Source organism: Cervus canadensis, chromosome 19, assembly GCF_019320065.1.
Source record: "Cervus canadensis isolate Bull #8, Minnesota chromosome 19, ASM1932006v1, whole genome shotgun sequence".
NCBI lineage: Eukaryota > Metazoa > Chordata > Mammalia > Artiodactyla > Cervidae > Cervus > Cervus canadensis.
Genome location: NC_057404.1, coordinates 27,189,761 through 27,210,417, shown reverse-complemented (window position 1 = coordinate 27,210,417; position 20,657 = coordinate 27,189,761). Strand labels below are relative to the sequence as shown.

General features: G+C 34.1%; 1 protein-coding gene across 1 annotated transcript in view; it reads left to right on the top strand.

Moving 5' to 3' along the window:
• NCAPG (non-SMC condensin I complex subunit G) overlaps positions 1-20,657 on the top strand; it is a 41,643-nt gene that overhangs the window by 12,756 nt on the left and 8,230 nt on the right. Inside the window, exons 10-14 of the mRNA XM_043438493.1 lie at positions 1,181-1,270; positions 1,588-1,767; positions 7,356-7,466; positions 9,684-9,803; positions 15,393-15,620. Of these exons, the coding sequence (XP_043294428.1) occupies positions 1,181-1,270; positions 1,588-1,767; positions 7,356-7,466; positions 9,684-9,803; positions 15,393-15,620 (729 nt within the window). The remainder of the gene's footprint in view (positions 1-1,180; positions 1,271-1,587; positions 1,768-7,355; positions 7,467-9,683; positions 9,804-15,392; positions 15,621-20,657) is intronic.

Sequence of the window (20,657 nt, the reverse complement as noted above, 5' to 3'; positions counted from 1 at the left end):
GCTTTCCTGCTAAGCAGTTGTCTTCTAATTTCATGGCTATAGTCATCATCCCTTGTGATTTTAGAGACCAAGAAAAGGAAATTTGTCACTGCTTCCACCTTTTCCCCTTCCTTTTGCCGTGAAGTGATGGGACCAGATGCCATGATCTTATTTTTCTTTTTTTTTTTTTTCTTATTTTTCTTAATATTGAGTTTTAAGCCAGCTTTTTACTCTCCTCCTTCATCCTCATTAAGAGGCTCTTTAGTTCCTCTTCACTTTGGGTTGATTTCCCATTGGACACTTTCTGAATTTGTGACTTTACCCAAATTACTTAATTTAGAATTTTTGTTTGCAAAATAAGAATAACAATATTTATTTTTAATTGTTCCATGAAATAATTTTCATAAAGTGCTTGGTAAATACAAACATAAGTATCTTCATTTTTTTAGATAAATAGATAAAAAATCTACTTATTTTATTTTTAAAAAATTATATTACTATTTTCAAGTATTTTTATTTTTCTCTGGGGTAGCCTGAAAAACAGACTTGTATCATTGATTTTCATAAAATTGTAAATCACAAGTTAATTCAAAGGTTGTCTTTTCCAGTCCTTCCTTATACAGATAGTATATAAGTTCCTTCTACAACATTGCCAATTAGTGGTTATAACAGCACCTGTTTAATGTACCTTCATTAGGGATGCCACTTTTTCCTGAATCTGCCACCTCCAATGCCTAGTGTCTCTGAAAGGGAAGTGTTTAGTTTGCTGTCATTATGCCTTGTACACCCAAAGGAGGAATTAAAGGGTATTCTTATTTTTGTATTCCACTCCCATTGTAGTTTAACAAGAGAGGGAGTTGAGGATTAGAGGCAGAAAATTTTAGGTTTACGGTACCCAAGATTAGAGGCTTTTTTCATTTTTTTTCTGTTTCTAAGCACTGTGTGAAAGAGAATTTATCTTCAGTGTCTATATGCCTATTTACCGTCGCATAATATTAAGAGTTTTTAGTCAGATGTATTGTCTGGTCATTTTTTTCTAAAATTGTCTAGGAAATAGAATGTGTGCCATTTTTTGCTTATATGTTTTGCTCTATTTTTGAAAAGATTGTGGATACTGTTTGGAGTTTTGTGTGACAGTTGAATGTCATTTTATGTTTTGTAACATATATTAAAACATTTATTCTGAATTATAATTTATCAGGTTACAGAAATTATCTCAGAGATTCGGGCACCCATTGTTACTGTTGGTGTTAATAATGATCCAGCTGATGCAAGAAAGAAAGAGCTTAAGGTAACTCTCTTCTAAATTAAAGAAATGCTTGACTAGAATATAGTTGTGCAAGTCTTTTATTTCTTGTACATTTAAAAAATTTCTCTCACAAAGTTAAATTATAGATTAACTATTAAACTATAAGAGTATCAAATGTTATCAGATTATGTGAGTTGAAAGATTTTCCAATCTGTTTCAGGAAGACTACAACTTTTTCTATATGTGCCTGACTGATTAATTTGTTGATGGTTGAGATGTTAATAATACTGTTTAGTTTGCTACAGATTTTGTATTAATAGTTTTTGTTTGGTGTTTTTACAATTTATATCTTTTCTTAGATGGCTGAAATAAAAGTTAAACTTATTGAGGCGAAAGACTCTTTGGAAAATTGCATTACCTTACAGGATTTTCATCGAGCATCAGAGTTAAAAGAAGAAATAAAAGCATTAGAGGATGCCAAAATAAAACTATTGAAAGAGACAGAACAACTTGAAATTAAAGAAGTCCACATAGAGAAGGTATAGATAACTTTTTTACAGTAAATGTCAGCTGCTGTTAATCATCATAATTAAACCTTGTTTGCTTAATTTAGCTGCCAGAATATATTCCCTTTGGAGGGATTTTTAACAGTACCATGAAATAATATGAAAGTTATATTTTTCTGCCAGTTCCTTTCTATGTTGGACTTCAAAAAGCTTTAATGAACTTTAATTATTATAGCTAGGACTTTATTTGATTTGCTCCCTTGTCATGCTGATCCCTAGGATCTAAAGTCTTTCTTCCTTGCCAAGGAAAATTGCCTTCCAGTGGTTGCCTTCTCTTTATTTTTTGTTTTAGTTTGTCATCAATGATTTAGAAAAGGAAAATGCATCTTTCCCTTACTTATGGAAGACTCATGATCTTTCCACTGCTAGGAGAAGAATTTATATAGTAATAATACTGTTACACATATATTTTTTAAAGTTAAATTACTCTTTTATTTTAGAAAAAGCTAAGTAACTTTGTTATTTTAAATGAAATACTATATAAACTAGGTAACTAATAAAAACCTGCTGTATAGCATGGGGAACTCTTCTCAGTACTCTGTAATGGCCTCTGATCATTCTCATGAAGAGAAAGCTGGATAGGGAAGAGTTTACTCTACAGGGGAGTTTTGTGAGTTATGTCATTGAGTTCTGTAGCCATAGACTTTCCTGCTCTTAACACCCCACCTTCCCAGTGGATATGCCTGAATTTTATTTTCATAGTTAGTAGCTATTTCTTTTGTTTGACAAATTCAGTGGGCTTTTAAATTTGAGGAGGAAATTTAAAGCAAAAATTGAAAATGGAAACTGAAAAATGATATAAACTGCAAATCTGAATTAGAAAAATTTTAAGTAAGGTGATCTGTCATAATTACTATTATCTGTTTAACTTTACTTGCTTTGACCATTTATGTGTTCATTTGTCCTATTTAAGGGTTATAAATCTGTTCCAGTATAATCACAGTATAGTGTAATAAATGCTATAGTCAGGTAAGTGTAGGAGAGGCATCCAAACCACATAGTGTGGTGTTGACTTCTCCAGAAGAATAAATGTTTAAACTTGAGATTTGAAAAATAATTTTTGTTTTTAAATTTTTTTATTAGTTAGAGGCTAATTACTTCACAACATTTCAGTGGGTTTTGTCATACATTGATATGAATCAGCCATAGATTTACACGTATTCCCCATCCCGATCCCCCCTCCCACCTCCCTCTCCACCCGATTCCTCTGGGTCTTCCCAGTGCACCAGGCCCGAGCATTTGTCTCATGCATCCCACCTGGGCTGGTGATCTGTTTCACCATAGATAGTATACATGCTGTTCTTTTGAAACATCCCACCCTCACCTTCTCCCACAGAGTTCAAAAGTCTGTTCTGTATTTCTGTGTCTCTTTTTCCGTTTTGCATATAGGGTTATCGTTACCATCTTTCTAAATTCCATATATATGTGTTAGTATGCTGTAATGTTATCTTTCTGGCTTACTTCCCTCTGTATAATGGGCTCCAGTTTCATCCATCTCATTAGGACTGATTCAAATGAATTCTTTTTAACGGCTGAGTAATATTCCATGGTGTATATGTACCACAGCTTCCTTATCCATTTGTCTGCTGATGGGCATCTAGGTTGCTTCCATGTCCTGGCTATTATAAACAGTGCTGCGATGAACATTGGGGAGATTTGAAAAATAATTTTTAAGCTAGTAGTTACAGGATGCTTTTGTATGTGTGTGTGGAGGTGATATTCATGAGTGTGAATTCATTTGATTCTCACTATGACCTAGTGGAATTGGTACAATTACCCTCATTTTATAGAAGGCAAGTAACTTGCCTGAAGTTATGTAGATAGTAAATGGTGGAGGCAGGATTCAGACCCAGGCATGTGGCTTTCATTGTGCTTTTACTGCACTCTGTCATCTCTCTGCAATGAGTTGTTAAAGGAATGTTATAGGCAGATGGAGTGACATGTGTGAAGGCTCAGAAGTTAAAGAGTGCCTGTCATGTTAAAGAACTTAAGGTCCGTGTGACCATAGAATTGATGGGAAGAGGTAAGAGATAAACCTGGGGGAAAAAATTAAGGGCCAATTTATGTAAGGCCTTGTATAAGCAATCTTTTAAAAATTGTGCCTTACCCAAAGATCATGTTGTTGTTGTTCAGTCGCTAAATTGTGTCCAACTCTTTGCAACCCCATGGACTGTGGCATGCCAGGCTTCCCTGTCCTTCACTATCTCCTGGAGTTTGCTCAAACTCAGTCCATTGATTTGGTGATGCCATCCAACCATCTTATCCTCTGTCATCCCCTTCTCTTCCTACCTTCAATCTTTCCCAGCATCAGAGTCTTTTTCAGTGGGTTGGCTCTTCACATCAAGTGGCCAAATATTGGAACTTTAGCTTCAGCATCAGTCCTTCCAATGAATATTCAGGATTGATTTCCTTTAGGATTGACTGGTTTGATCTCCTTGCAGTCCAAGGGACTCTCAAGAGTCTTCTCCAGCACCACAGTTCAAAAGCATCAATTCTTCAGCGCTCTGCCTTCCTTATGGTCTAACTCTCACATCCATACATGACTATTGGAAAAACCATAGCTTTGACTAGATGGACCTTTGTTGGCAAAGTAACATCTGCTTTTTAATACACTGTCTAGGTTGGTCATAGCTTTTCTTCCAAGGAGCTGCTGCTGCTGCTAAGTTGCTTTAATCATGTCCAACTCTGCAACCCCATAGATGGCAGCACGCCAGGCTCCGCCACCCCTGGGATTCTCCAGGCAAGAGTACTGGAGGAGGGTGCCTTTGCCTTCTCCGCTTCCAAGGAGCAAGTGTATTTAATTTCATGACTGCAGTCACTATTTGCAGTGATTTTGGAGTCCAAGAAAATAGAAGTCTGTCACTGTTTCCGTTTTTTCCCCATCTATTTGCTATGAAGCAATGAGATAGGATGCCATAATCTTTGTTTTTTGAATATTGAGTTTTAAGCCAGCTTTTTTTCACCTTCATCAAGAGGCTTTTGAGTTCCTCTTCGCTTTCTGCCATTAGGGTGGTATCATGTGTATATCTGAGGTTGTTGATATTTCTCCTGGCAGTCTTGATTCCAGCTTGTGCTTCCTCTGGCCCAGCGTTTTGAAATATGTATTCTGCATAGAAGTTAAATAAGCCGGGTGGCAGCATACAGCCTTGATGTACTCCTTTCCCAGTTTTGGATCAGTTTGTTGTTTCATGTCTGGTTGTAACTATTGCTTCATAACCTTCATACAGGTTTCTTAGGAGGTAGGTAAGGTGCTCTGGTGTTCCCATCTCTAAGAATTTTCCAGAGTTTGTTATACTCCACACAGTCAAAGGCTTTAGTGTAGTCAAATAAGCGGATGATTTTCTGGAATTTTCTTGCTTTTTCTATGATCCAATGGATATTGGCCATTTGATCTCTGATTCCTCTGCCTTCTCTAGATCCAGCTTGTACATCTGGAAGTTCTTGGTTCATGTACTGTTGAAGGCTATCTTGAAGGATTTTGAGCATCACCTTTCTACCTTATGAAATGAGCACAATTATGCGGTAGTTTGAACATTCTTTGGCATTGCCCTTCTTTGGGATTGGAATGAAAACTGACCTTTTCCAGTTCTCTGGCCACTGCTGAGTTTTCCAGATTTGTTGACATTGGTGCAGCACTTTAACAGTGTCATCATCTAGGATTTTAAATAGCTCAGCTGAAATTCCATCACCTCCACTAGCTTGACTCATAGTAATGCTTCCTAAGGCCCACTTGACTTCACACTCCAGGATGTTTGGCTCTAGGTGGGTGACGACACCATTGTGGTTATCCCGGTCATTAAGACCTTTTTTGTATAGTTCTGTTTATTCTTGTCACCTCTTCTTAATCTCTTCTGCTTCTGTTATGTCCTTGCCAGTTCTGTCCTTTATTATACCCTTCTTTGCATGAAATGTTCCCTTGGTATCTCCAGTTTTCTTGAAGAGATCTCTAGCGTTTTTTATCCTTTTGTTCTGTTTCTTTGCATTGTTCACTGAACAAGGCTCTTTTATTTCTCCTTGCTATTTGGAACCCTGCATTTAGTTGGGGATGTCTTTCCCTTTCTTCTTTGCCTTTCGCTTCTCTTCTTTTCTCAGCTATTTGTAAGGCCACCTCAGACAACCGTTTTGCTTTGTTGCATTTCTTTTTCTTTGGGATGGTTTTCTTCACTGCCTTCTGTACAGTGTTACTAACCTCCACTTACAGTTCTTTAGACACTCTGTATCGGATCTAATCCCTTGAATCTATTTGTCACTTCCACTGTATAATCATAAGGAATTTGATTTAGATCATACCTGAATGGCCTAGTGGTTTCCCTTACTTTCTTTAATTAAAGTCTGAATTTTGCAATAAGGATCTCATTTGAACACCCCCGGTCTTGTTTTTGCTGACTGTGTAGAGCTTCTCCATCTTCAGCTGCAAAGAATATAATCAATCTGATTTTGGTATCAACCATCTGGTGATGTCTATGTGTAGACTTGGCTCTTGTGTTTTTGAAAGAAGGCATTTGCTATGATAGTGCGTTCTCTTGGAAAAACTCTCTTAGCCTTTTCCCTGCTTCATTTTCTAGTCAAAGACCAAACTTGCCTGTTATTCTAGGTATGTCTTGACTTCCTACTTTTGCATTCCAGTCCCCTATGATGAAAAGGACATCTTTTTTTGGTGTTCGTTCTAGAACGTCCTGTAGGTCTTCATAGAACCATTCGACTTCAGCTTCTTCAGCGTTAGTGGTTAGGGCATAGACTTGGATTACTGTGATTTTGAATGGTTTGCCTTGGAAACAAACCAAGATCATTCTGTCATTTTTGAGATTGCACCCAAGTACTGTGTTTCAGATTCTTTGTTGACTATGAGGGCTTCTCCATTTCCTCTAAGGTAGTCTTGTCCACAGTAGTAGATATAATGGTCATCTGAATTAAATTCACCCATTCCTGTCCATTTTAGTTCAGTGATTCTTAAAATGTCAATGTTTACTCTTGGCATCTGTTTGACCACGTTGACCTGTTCAAAGATCATGGTGTAGAACTAAAAATGAGATTATGTCATTCTGTTACTCAGGAAATTAATTTCATGCAGATATACTAGTTTGAAGACTTAGAGTAATGTAGGATTGAGTTGATTGTGGCCTGAACATGATGATGGTGGATTTGGAAAGAAGTCATGGATTTGAAACATATTTTGGAATTAGTAACAGGGAGAGCAGTGAGTCAGGAGTGTATCCCTGGTCTTTTGGTTTGAATGGCTGGGTAGATGGCAGCAGTATTTATGGATGTTGCACAGGAGGAGGGATTTGAGTAATAATTAGTTCCCTTTTGGCCATTTTGAGTTTAAAAAGCCTGTTGGACGTACAAGAGGAAATGTCTTATGGCAATTTTCTATATGAGTATGAAACTTTAGAGAATAGTTGAATAGCTCATAAATGGTAAATTATGTGAATGGTTAAAGTCATTCAGGGAATGTGTATAGAGACAACACATCTTAGACAAAAAACTCTAAGAAAGTAAATATTTGAGGGGTGGGCAGAATATATTCTTACTAATGCAGAATATCTTGTGTTTTGTTTTAGAATGATGCTGAAACCCTACAGAAGTGTCTTATTTTGTGCTATGAACTATTGAAGCAGATGTCCACTTCAACAGGTATAGGTGCAACCATGGATGGCATCATTGAATCTTTGGTATGTTGAAAGAAATAATGTAGTGGCTGCTTCATATTGTGAGAATTAAGATAATGCATGTAAAAGACCTAGTATATGTTATAATTATTCTTTTAGAAAGTTTGAAAAAATTATTTTATACTGGCAAGAGATGCAGAATATCTTCATTTTTTGAATAGTAAGAGGAATACTGAGATACAATAATAATATTTAAAGTACCAGAATCTTACTGTGTAGAAAGACTGAGAAAGTTACATTGTAAGCCTTGTGAAGGAATTTGTTTATTACTGCATATTTAAGGGACTTTTTACTAAAGTAACCCCCATAGGTAATCTCCATTTTACTCAGGAGAGGGATATAAATTCTGCAAGCCTTAGAACAACATTGTCTGGTAGAAATATAATGCAAACCACCTGTTAACTTTAAATTTTCTAGTAGCTGCATTTAAAAGTTAAAAAGAAACGTGTGAAATTAATTTTAATATATTTAACTCAATATATCCCAAATATTATAATTTCATCAGTTAGTCAATATAAAAATTATATTCTCTTCTTCATACTAAGTCTTAAAGCACATCTCAATCTGGACAAATCAGATTTCAAGTATTCAGTAGCCACATGTGGTTAGTGGTGATGGTATTAGACATGAAGCTTTAGAGTATTTTTTTTAATATTGCTACTTATCCAAAGCAAATTTTAAATGTGTCCAAGCTCTTCCAGGATTTTCCCTAAGGTTTTTTCCCTTGGGATTAGTGAAAAACAGCCAACAATTGTGCTCTAAAATCTGGTTCCTTGGATTGTCATGAGTTTGTCAATATAGTAAAGAAATCAGATTATTATTTAGAAAAGTCCAGAGCTGATTAAAACTAGATCTATTCAATCTCTAGAATTTAGTTTTTAATTTTAAGGAAGAAGATGTCTCTAATGAAAAATGATATTTTAAAATTCTGCTGTGTGCTTTATGTCTGATTCTGTTGCAGGAGAATGATAAATTATAGTATAATTAACTACACAATTGAAACAGTAATTACAAAGACATATATATATATATATATGGGAAAACACATACAATATTGAGGAAATAAAGAATACAAAATTGAATGGTCATAATGATTTTAAATATATAAAAGTAATCTGTCTAAAGATTGGAAGAGTAAGGTATTTAGATATAGGAGTAATAATATTTTAATGGAGTTACTGTGCTTAGAAAATGAAAGTGAACAAATATTAATGATTTTATAATAAATATAAATAATATATCTATCATAGTGTATTGTGTACTGTACACTCAGTATTGGGGATAGAGTGTACATGATTTACAAAACACGTGTAGACTGCCCTTGGTAGATCTTTTGGTCAAGTGAGAGGCGATATCAATCAAATAAACAAGTGAAAGCTTATGCCCTTGATAATGGCTATGAAGAAAAGCTTTATGGTCATGTGTTAACTTAAGATAATGAGTTTCATCTGTCCATGGAGGGTGACCTTGAGGTGACATTTAAGTGGGCATATTAAGTATGTGAAAAAGGAAGGGAAGAATGTATAGATTTACTCTTGTGAATACTGTAGCCACCAGCAACATGTGGATATTAAAAACCTGTGACTATTAAAAACTATTTTAAATATATATATTTATAAATGTAAAAATACATTGGGTTTCAAAGACTTAGTACAAGCAACATAGTTTATCTCACTTTTTTATAAAATTTTTTTAAAACCACAGCTAAAAATGTTATCTCAGTTTTTAGATGTTGATTATATGTGTTGTTATTTGTTTTGGAATAAAATATATTAAAATTAATTTCATCTTCATTTTACTATAATGTGGCTATTAGAAAATTTAAAATGACATGTGATTTGCATTATGTTTCTAGTGGATAGCACTGATTGGGAAACATTGAAAACAGATCAATTGAATAAACAAAGAGCAGGGGATATTGCGGCATGAGATGATACTGGGAAAGACTACACAATAGGGAGTTTTATCTTTTCTTTGAGCACTGGGAAGCCATTAAGTCAGTTTTGGCAGGTGGAGGGAATATAGGGACTATAATTTGCTCTGACTGTTTTCTTCTGTTTTAGCAATTTACTATTTAGTTTTTTGAGTTAATAGACTATATATGGAAATGAAGTAGATCTATGAGGTCTTAAAGAAATTTTCGCTTTGACCACCTTCTTAATATACTGTTTTAAATTTCTTCTTCTAGTCAAAATTATTTTAATCTCTAATTCATTTTAGATTCTTCCTGGAATAATAAATGTTCATCCTGTAGTAAGAAATTTGGCTGTATTGTGTCTGGGATGCTGTGGACTGCAGAATCAGGATTTTGCAAGTAAACACTTTGTATTACTATTGCAGGTAGGATTTATCACGTGATTAAAAGCTTGATTATACTTCCTGAAATAAATACTCAATCTGTCTGAATGTGCTAGTATTATAAGTTTAATCTATTCCAGGGCTTATTGATGTTGTTGATGATGGATGACTTTTAGGAACTCAGTTTTTAACCTTTTGATTTTTCTGTTATTAAAAATTTTTTGTAGAAGATGAAATGTCAGTTATTTAAGGTTATCTTAAAGTTAATCATATAGCAAATTATATTGAGTGCATATAATATGCCCTGCATTATTCTAACTTAGGAAAAAATAAAATAGGTAATGAAAAACACAAGATAAAAGTTGCAGAGGAAATACACAGTGGAAAATAAACAGTAAATAGTATGTCAGATGGAAAAGAAACAGAGGAAGGAAATGAAGACTGGTAATAGGGAGTGGGAGCAGTTTGATCGAGAAAAACCTCACTAATAAGTCGAAATTTGGGCCATTACCAGTGAGGAGTGAGAATGAACTGTGTAGATCTGGGTTAAGAAGTCTCCAAAGAGAGGGAAGAGCAGGGCGGGAGGCCCTGCAGTAGGACTTTGCTTTACATGTTCAAGGAGTAGGACCTCATACGGCTAGGGCAGACTGAGCAAAGGGAAGAACAGTAGAAGAAAGAGTTTGTAGGTAGCTGACATCCGTGTCTTTATAGATGTCTAGCAGTCTATAAAGATGTAGCTTCACAGTGAATGAGATGGGAAGGAATTGGAAGATTTTGTGTAGAGTATTTTTATGCTCTGACTGGGTATAGTGTTAGTTAGATCATGGGTTGGCAAACCTTTTCTGTAAAAGTCTAGAGAGTAAATTTTGTAGACTTTGCAGGGCGTATAGTCTGAACTCTTGCCCTGCTGTGGTGGTTGAAAACATCCATAGATGAGATACATTATTAGGTGTAGTTGTAGATCAATAAAACTTATGGAATCTGAAATTTAAATTTCATATAATTTTAGCACATAATGAGATATCATTTTTTAACTGTTTAAAAATGTACAATTTTATTCTTAGAGTCTGTATAAAAATAGACAGCAACTGGATCTGGTCCATGAGTCATAGTTTGCAGATCCCTAGTAGTAATTACAGGGATACAAGCATGGAAGCAGGGCTACTCATAAGGTATTGTAATAATCCAGGAAAGAGAATTTGATGACCTGGACCAGTGTTATGATTTTTGGGGTCATGAGAAGTGATGGTAATTTAAGTTTGAAGACAATGTCTGTAGAATTTGCTGATGAATGTGACATGACATGTGAGAAAAAGAAGTGGAAGGAAACAGGAGTTTGGCCAGAATGGGTGGAAAGATGGAGTTACCCTTTCCTGTGATAAGGAAAATACAGGTTTTATGGCAGGTAAATGAGATAAGGAGTTCAATTTTGGACATGGTAAGTTTGAAATTGGAGGTACAAATGGGTGTATATTGGAGAGGCATTTGTATGTGGGTTTGGAGCTAGAAGACAGGCCCAGACTGAGCACATGGATCTGGGAGTCTTTATTCTATAATAGTATCTGATACCTAGAGAGTGGATGTTACCTGACAAATGCATGTAGTTTGAGAAGAGATCTCAACTTTGTTGTTCCCTAGGGCTCAGGCAAGGGAGATGAAGAGGAACCAGTTAAGACCAGGGTGAAGTAGATAGGGGAGAGTGTGATGTCCTAGAAAGCAAGTGAAGATGATATTTTAATGAGGCCAAGATGACCCAACTGTCTAATGCTTGTGACAGGTTGGTAAGACTTCATGGTTGACCATCTTTGGCAAGTAAGGAAGTGTTCGGTGACTCTCGTGAAAGTAGTTTATGTGAAGGTCAAAGTCTATTGTAGTGATCCAAAGAGAGAATTATTGAGTAGAGGATTTTTTTCTCCATTCCTTCTCCCTGAGAAGGATTGGAGACAGCCAGTGTAGACTATTCTTTCAAGATTTTACTTTGTTAGGAGTAACAGAGAAATGGAGGGGTAGCAAGAGAGGATATAGGGTAAAAAAAAAAGATTTTTTGGTTTGAATTTTTTTAAGATGGAGAAAATTAAAGCCTGTTTTGTACCCTAATGAGAAGGACCAACGTGGAACGAAAAAAGTGACAATATAGGGAAGAGAGAGAGTGCTCAGCTGCTTGAGTGCCATTGAGTAGACAAGAGGGGATTAAGTCTAGTGTATCAATGGAATCCATTTGACTTTTTAGCTCCTTTGGGCATCTGTTTTTAACATTTGGGCCTAGCTTTACTTGGAAAATATACTTCCCTCCATCTCCCCACATGGTCACAGAACGACAGTGTGATTCATGTAGCACTTGGAGTTGTCAAATGTAGTGGGATAAAAAAGCTGCAAGGTATTTTTGATCTGGGGGGAAATTCAACTATTGATTGGGTTGAGTCTTTTAAAAAAATCTTCATAAAAATGATAATCCTTGTTGTCACATGTTGTTTTCAAGTTAACATGAAAAGTGCTCCCGTTTACCTGTTGGCAAGCAATTTGCACAAAAATACCTTGCAGCTTTTTATTCCACTACATCTGACAACACCAAGTGCTACATGAATCACACTGTCCTTTTGTGACAACGTGGGGAGATGGAAGGAAGTGTATTTTCCAAGTAAAGCTAGGCCCAAATGAAACTTCCTTTAATGTTGCATATGATATTGCCAAGAAAAAGAAAGCATACAGTTAGGGAGGACATGGGTAAGTCATGTGTTCTGGAAATAGTCAAACTGTGACTTCTATCAAAGGAAAAAAATTTTAAACCATACTTTTTTTTAAAAGATAGTTCTCAGAAATTTCAGTGTTTGGTTATAATTTCCTTTTTTGGAGTACTTCGCATCTAATCAGTTCATTTAATGTGCAAGGGTTAAATTCCTAACGTTGCTTTGTTTATATTTATCATCCCATGCTCGTTATCAGAGTAAAATTTCTGTTATGTGAGATTCTTTTGGAAACTTGGAATGTCAAGTATTATCTTTAAGATGGTGTACAGTTTTTTTCAAACTGGGAGAAAGATTTTGTACTTTATTCTGATGAATCATTCATAGCACTTGGCCATATATCTGGTTTTGCTCCAAGATGGAGAATAAATCTCCCATTACTATTTAAATCAGCAGGTTTTGGCATCAGTGATTCTACTAGTAATTCTAAAAGGAGTCCCATCTACTATTGTGAATTTTATTTATTGGCTTTATAGATGGCCAGGAAATAAAATCCTACATTTTCAAAGAGATTTTGCTAAGAAATTAAATGAGTAAGTTGTCAACTTCAATTTTCTGGCTTTCTAGAGGAAGGGTAGTGAAGTGTAGATTGACCCCTAGTCCTTACTTTCTTTTTTAAGTGGAAGAAAAATCTTATGAGAACATTTTATAGTGAAGGGTTCATTTATGTCTAGCTTACTAAGTACAGTGCTTTCTGACTCTAAAAATGAGTTAAAACATTCATTAAGTTGCCCTATATACCATTATGAGTACTTCTGAAAATTTACAAGTTGTTTTCAAAGTGGAATGCTGATAGAGGAGATTAAAGTTAGACAATTATATAAAATTTCTAGCACTGCAGCCAAAAAAAAAAATAGCCTAGAACTCTTTCCAAAAGTACAGTAATGCACTTGACTTTTAAATTTGAAATGTGAATTTTGATCTTTTTAATTTTTGTTGATATAACATGAATAATATGGAGAAGGAAATGGCAACCCAACTCTAGTATTCTTGTCTGGAGAACACCATGGACAGAGGAGCCTCAGGGGCTACAGTCCATGGGGTCACAAGGAGTAGGACACAATGGAGTGACTAACACAATGTGACAACAACGTGAATAATAAGTGTTTTGGTCATTTTAGAAGAAGTGTAATATGAATTTAATGCTTAAGAGTGTCCTGGAGCATTAGGAAGTTATTTAATACTAAACTCATCCCCCCATTTGACAGAGTTATAGGAGCATTGTTTTCTCCTATATAATTTTCTGTAGTGGAAAGGAATTGCCAAAATCAAGTTCGTGTGAAAAATAAATGAATGTTCCCTATCAAGACCATTACATAATTTTACCTTAATTTCAAATCAAAATAGTTAATAGTAGTCTTGTCATGGAATTAAAATTTTAAACAATTAAAATTGACCTTTTTTTTTTAACTTTTAACTTTGATCTCTGAGCTTTTTTCAGGGACTGGCTATTAATGTTTGTCTGAAAAATTAACAGTATAATTTTTTGTACATTAAAAATATGGGTGATACCAGATACAAATGCAGTAAAATAAATTGTTTATGGAATTTTGCCTATGTTTTGAATGTTATTCTGGGTTGGACTTTTATTAGATCTTCAAAGGGATTTGCATTCAAAAGAATTTAACCACAGCAGATTCATTTGTTTATTAAGGTATTTTCAGAGCTGTCATTGGAAGATTTTAGATTAAAGGAAAAGAGCTATATTTTGGGAAAGTAAGAAATCAGTTTTGTTTTTTTTTAAATCAAGTTTGACTAGCAGAAACTGATTTAAGAAATATATCTACACTTGTTAGAAAGGCAGAAGAGGGAAATTACTTAATTTTAAAATCTTTCATTAAAAAAAAACCCAATTTTGAGAGCTATTGCTAGTCAGTAAAGGACTGAAAAGGGCAAGGAAAGCCAAGATGCTGTTGAGAGAGTAGTGTGTTTGAAATTTGTAGAGAATGGTTATGACACTACATTTTTAGAAATAAGCACTTTGATTTGGCAAATTTCCAAGTCTTGCCATAAGAAAATGTAATAGATGTGCCTTGAAATTAAGTTTTGTAATTTTGAGCCATTTTTCTCAATTCATTTATTTGACAAACTTGCTGGTGATTTTTTTTTTTTTTTTCATTCTATGGGCTAAGCTGTATAGTTTATCAATCAATCAGGCTTATCAATGACCAAAATTTAAGTACATTAGAGAATATACTAATAGTAAATTTCTTCATAGCAGAAACATTCAACTCTATTTTTTTTCATGGCTTTGAAATTTGGTTTATAGGAATTCAGTTTTCTTAACTTAGGATACTCATACAAACTGTTGGGTTTTGTGATTTACTTCCCTTTATAAAAGAGTCCAGTTCAATGAAAACTGAACTGATGATTAATGAAACCTGAATTTATTGCACTAATAAGAAAAAAATTGTCTTTAATGAAGCTTGATAGCTTAGAGGAATACTGATGTTCTAGTAAATGCTTTTCATTAGTTAGGATGTAATATTTTTGTCTTTATAGATGACCTAAATAATTGCAATATAATGGAGCAGTCTTTCTAGATCTTAAAAACATAATAAAATCATAGTTGAACATATACTCGTTGAACACATATTCATACACATTTTTATTTATAAAAGGAACAAATAATATAATTCAGCTTGACTCTAGTTCAGGAAACTTTTACTGACTGATGAACTTTTTCTGAAAGAAATGTAACTCTTAAACGTCATGGTATAAATAACAGTAACTTTAGAATAAATTTTAATTGCATTTTTAAAAATATTATATGTAGACTTGACACTGTTGTTGAAATTAGACTAAGATATATGTTAATTTTATTTTGTGTGAACAGAATGAAAGTGTACCTAATTTACTTTTGGTGGGGGATGTTGTTTCAATTTAGGTTTTGCAAATTGATGATGTGACAATAAAAATAAGTGCTTTAAAGGCAATCTTTGACCAACTGATGACATTTGGATTTGAACCATTTAAAACTAAAAAAATCAAAGCTACTCAAAAGGAAGGTGCAGACATAAACACCGATGAAGAGCAAGAGTCAAAAGAATCTGAAGAAGAGACTGCTATAGCCAAGAATGTTCTGAAACTACTTTCTGATTTCTTAGATAGCGAGGTAAGAAATAATCATGGCCCTATTAGTGTACAAGGTCATTTTTAGCATATATATGTTTATGCTCTTTAGTTTTTAAGCTGAAGTTTAAACTTGGCCAGCATTTTTAAGATTTTTGCCTTTTGAATATCAATTAAATTCTTTCACTTATAATATACCTGATTTCCCACTATCATATTACATGTTTAGAGAATTGAAGTATAAACAGAAATGAAATGACTGTTGGGAGGTTGTTGTTTTTTCATCTTTTTTCTCTGTCTTATGATCTATGACTTACAAATTTCTTCCCCAGGAGTTTTTTTTTTTTCTTTTTTGGCACGGGGATTTTAGTTCCTTGACCAGGGATTGAACTCCCACCACCTGCACTGAAAGCACGGAGTCTTAACCACTGGACTGCCAGGGAAGTCCTCCCAAAGAGTCTTGAGAAATAATTTAAAATAATCTTATATTGAGTGAGCGCAAGTTCTAAGATATGGTATGGGCTTAGATCGCTTTCCTTAAGGTACTCATTAACTACATTTTTAAAGCATCTATAAACATTTAAATTATAAAATTTTTAATTTTTATTGAGATGAAATTGACATAACATAAAGTAACAATATTAGAGTGAACAATGCATTGACATTTAGTGTAGTGCAACCACTGCTTCTAACTTTTAAAACTTTTTTATTATCCCAAAGGAAATTACTCATTAAGTAGTTGTTCCCAGTGTCTCCTCCTGCCAGCCTGTAACAACCATCAATTTACATTTTGTCTCTATGGATATAACTCTTCTGGATATTTCCTATAAATGGAATCATAAAATATGTGACTTCCTGTCTGCTTTCTTTCTCTTAGTTTTTTTTCAAGATTTATCTATGTTTGACTTGTGTCACAAGCCTTCTTATGGCAGAATGATATTCTGTTCTATGTATATACCACAATTTGCATAGCCATTCATCCACTGAAGGATATTTGGACTGTTTCCACCTTTGGGTGTTGTGAATAGTGCTGCTATGAAGACATGTATGGCTGAGTAGCTGTTTTCAATTCTTTTGAGTATATTTCTAGAAGTAGGGTTACCAGGTCATATATTAATTCTTCTTTGCTATTTTAGGATTTTGCTTCTGCTCCTCATCCCAACTAATTGCTTAATATATCCTCAATCTTTCTTTCTTTTTAAAGTTAAAACATTTATGTTCTCTCAGCAGATTTTAGTAATACTATAGTGTTATCATTTAGCCACCATGTTTTACATTTGGTCTCTAGAACTTATTCATCTATACAAACCTCTCTATATTTGCCCCCACTCACCAATCTGTGGTAACCACTATTCTACTATTTCTCTGAGTTTAACTTTTTGAAAGATTTCTACATATAAGTGATACAACAAAAGTATTTGTCAGGCTGTTTCACTTAGTTTATTGTCCTCAAGGTCTAGTCCTGTTGTTGCAAATGGCAGGATTTCCTTCCTTTTTTATGGCTGAATAATATTGCACTATATATCTCTCAGCTTCTCTATTCATTCACTAATGGACACATAGGTTGTTTTCATATCTTAGCTCTTGTAAGTAATGCTACAGTGAACATGGGAGTGCAGATATGTCTTCACGATTCTCTTTTCATTTCCTTTGGATATATACCCCAAAAAGGGATTGCTGAATCATATAGTATTTATGTTTTTACTGTTTTGAAGAATTTCTTTCTACTTTCTATAATGACTACACCAATTTACATTCCCACCAAGACTGCACCTAGGTTCTTTTTTCTTCAGATTCTTGCCAAATGTCTTTTTGGTAAAACCATTTTAACAGTGTGAGGTGAAATCTCATTGTGGTGGGGTTTTTTTTCCCCTTAAATTCTTTTTTAGGTTTTTACATTTTGGTTTTTTTCCATTTTTGAGTTAATCTTTCGTATATGGTGCAAGGTATGATCAGTTGTTGTTGCTGGGTTTTTTTTTTTTTTTGCATAAAAGTATTCAGGTTTCTTCTAGCACCATACAGCATGTGGGATCTTAGTTCTCCCAACCAGGGATCAAATCCATGCGCCCTGTGTTGGAAGGTGGAGTCTTAACCACTGGACCACCAGGGAAGTTCCTCATTTTAGTTTTGTTTTGTATTTTCTTGGTGATTAGTGATATTGAGCGCCTTTTCATGTACCTGTCAGCCATTTGTGTATCTCCTTTCAAAAAATGTTTATCAATTCCTCTGCCCATTTTTTAAAAAATTTATTTTTAATTGAAGGATAATTGCTTTACAAAAGGTATTGCATTGGTCTGACTCTTTGCGACCACATGGACTGTAGCCTACCAGGCCGCTCCGTTCATGGGATTGTAAATGGAATTATTTTCTTAATTTCTTTTTTGAATTGTTCATTCATATTGTATAGAAACTCAACTGTATTTTTGTGTGTGGATTGATTTAATTTTGTATCATGCAACTTTGCTGCATTCATTTGCTAACTCTTGTAGTTTCTCTGTGTGTGTATTCTTTGGTATTTTCTCTCTGAAGATCAAGTTATCTGTGAAGAGACAGTTTTAATTCTTCCTTTTCAATTTGAATATCTTTTATTTCTTTTCCTGGTCTAATTGTTCTTGCTGGAACTTGCTGTGTAGTCTTGAATAGCAGTGGTTAAAGAAGGCATCCTCGTCCTATTTCTGGTCATAGGGGGAACGTTTTCAGTCTTTGTTGACTATAATGTGGATTCTTCATGAATGCCCTCTATCATTTTGAAGAAATTATTTTTATTTCTCTGAGGTTTTTTCCCCTAATCATAAAAGCATGTCTAATTTTGTCAAATGGTTTTTCTGTATGAGTTGAAATGATCCTGTGATTTTTTTTCAATTGCTATAGTACATTATAATGCTTCATTTTCTTATATTGAACCACCCTTGCATTCTTTGGATAAATCCCACTGAGTTAAGTTGTATAATCTTTTTAATATGTTGTTGGATTTGGTTTGCTAGTAATTTGGTAAAGATTTTTTACATTGGTATTCATAAGGAAAATTAATTTATAGTTTCCTTGCATTGTCTTTGTCTGCCTTTGGTGTCAGGGTAATACTGACCTCATAAATTGAGATAGGAATTGTTTTCTCCTCTTCTGTTTTTTAGGAAGACTTTGAGAAAGATTGATATCAGTTCTTCAAATATTTGGTAGAATTTATCAGTGAACACATCTAGTCTTAGACTTTCCTTTTGGAGAAGTTTCTGATTTCTTATTCAATCTATGTATTTTTTATTGGTGTATTCAGATTTTATATTTCTTCTTAAGCAATTTGTGTGTTTCTAGGATGTGGTTCATTTCATCTAGTTTGTTTAATTTGTTGATATTCAGTTCTTAGTATTATGTTTATAATCCTTTTTATTTCTGTAAGGTCAGCTGTAATGTTCCTGCTTTCATTTCTGATTTTAGTTATTTTTGTCTTTTTTCTTTTGTCAATATAATTAAAGGTTTTTCAAGTGTGTTGATCTTTTCAAAGAACCAACTTCCAGTTTCATTGAGTTTGTTTTTCCCTCTAATTTTCTGTCTCTTTTTTAGTTCTTTAAGATGTAAAGTTAGCTTATTGGTTTTAGATTTTTTTTTAACGTAGACATTTACTGCTATAAATTTTCCTCTGAACACTTTGGTGCGTATCAAAAGTTTTTGTTTTTTATTTTTATTCATCTAATTAAGTAGTTTCTAATTTTCATTTTGATGACTACTTTGACCTGTTGGTGTGTAAGAAGAGTATATTGTTTAATTTACATACTTCTGTATTTTACAGTTATCTTGTTATGCTTTTCAGGTGTTTTCCATTGTAGTTGGAGAAGATACTTTGTATGATGTCATTTTTTATGAATTTATTGAGACTTGTTTTGGGTCTAATACAGGCTTTATTCTTGAGACTGTTCCACGTGCACTTGAAGAGACTAGGCAGTCTACTGTTGTTGGGGGGAGTGTTTTGTATATTTGGTAGGTTCATGGTGTTAAGTCCTCTACTTCCTTTTGGTCTGTCCAGCTGTTCTATTCGTTACGGAAAGCGGCGTATTAATGTCTTCAGTTACTGTTTTCAAGCTGTCTTCTCCCTTCAGTCCCATCAATGTATTCCAGATGTTTTGGGGCTCTGTTGTTTGTTTTATGTTTGTAAGTATCTTTTTGATCAGTTGACCTTTTTAATATTAACATTTAATGTCTTTCCTTACTGTAACAGTTTTTGACATCACATTTTGACTATAAATTGGTGGAAATAAGTCCTTATTAGTATTTTCTTAAATTTTAAGTTACTAGCCAAGTAATAAGACTGACTTCTTGTTGGGAATTATCCAGTGCTGTGGGCTTGCTGACATTGCATAGATGTCAGTAGAAAACTTTGAACAGGAAAACTGTTTGACTGTAGATGAATGAGTTTTGTTTTTTGGGTTTTTTGTTTTTTTTAAATAGTGCAGGTTCATTAATCTCTTTCTGGCTTCACTAGATTCTGTGACTTTGATTTTATTTTTGTCATAACCACTAAAAAAATCTTGACTTTCTTAATTGTCCTCTAGGCCATATACAAGTTTTTTTTACATGCTTTAAAGACCTGAAGTCCTGTCCCAATTCAAATTCCTATGTTAGAAATTTTAAAAAGATGAAAGGCATGCAGCCTTTGGAATTGGAGACTTAGAGACTTGTGTTCTAGTAACATCTTTGAATCTTCAATAAGGTGTTTATTGTCTCTGGACTGTTTTTTAATCTTTGAAATGGGAAAATGATGCTTATTCAGTGGGCTGGTTCTTTAATTTAGTCAGTAAGTACTTGACAGCTATTTATGTGCCCGTCACTATATGCTCCTGAGAGTACAGTGCTGGGTGGAACAAAGTCTCTGCCCTCATGGTGGTTTTGAGCCCTAAATGAGTTTGTGTGTGGAAAGTACTCTTTCCACAGTACTCTGGCACTTATTAATCTTATCAACCTCTATATTTTTCTTTTTATTTTTGAGTTTGGAAAAAATTTCTGAAATAGTTTTTGTATTTCCTCATTCCACTGTTTTCCCTTCTGTCCCCTCTAGTTTAGACTTGTCTTTCATTCCCAGATTATGGCC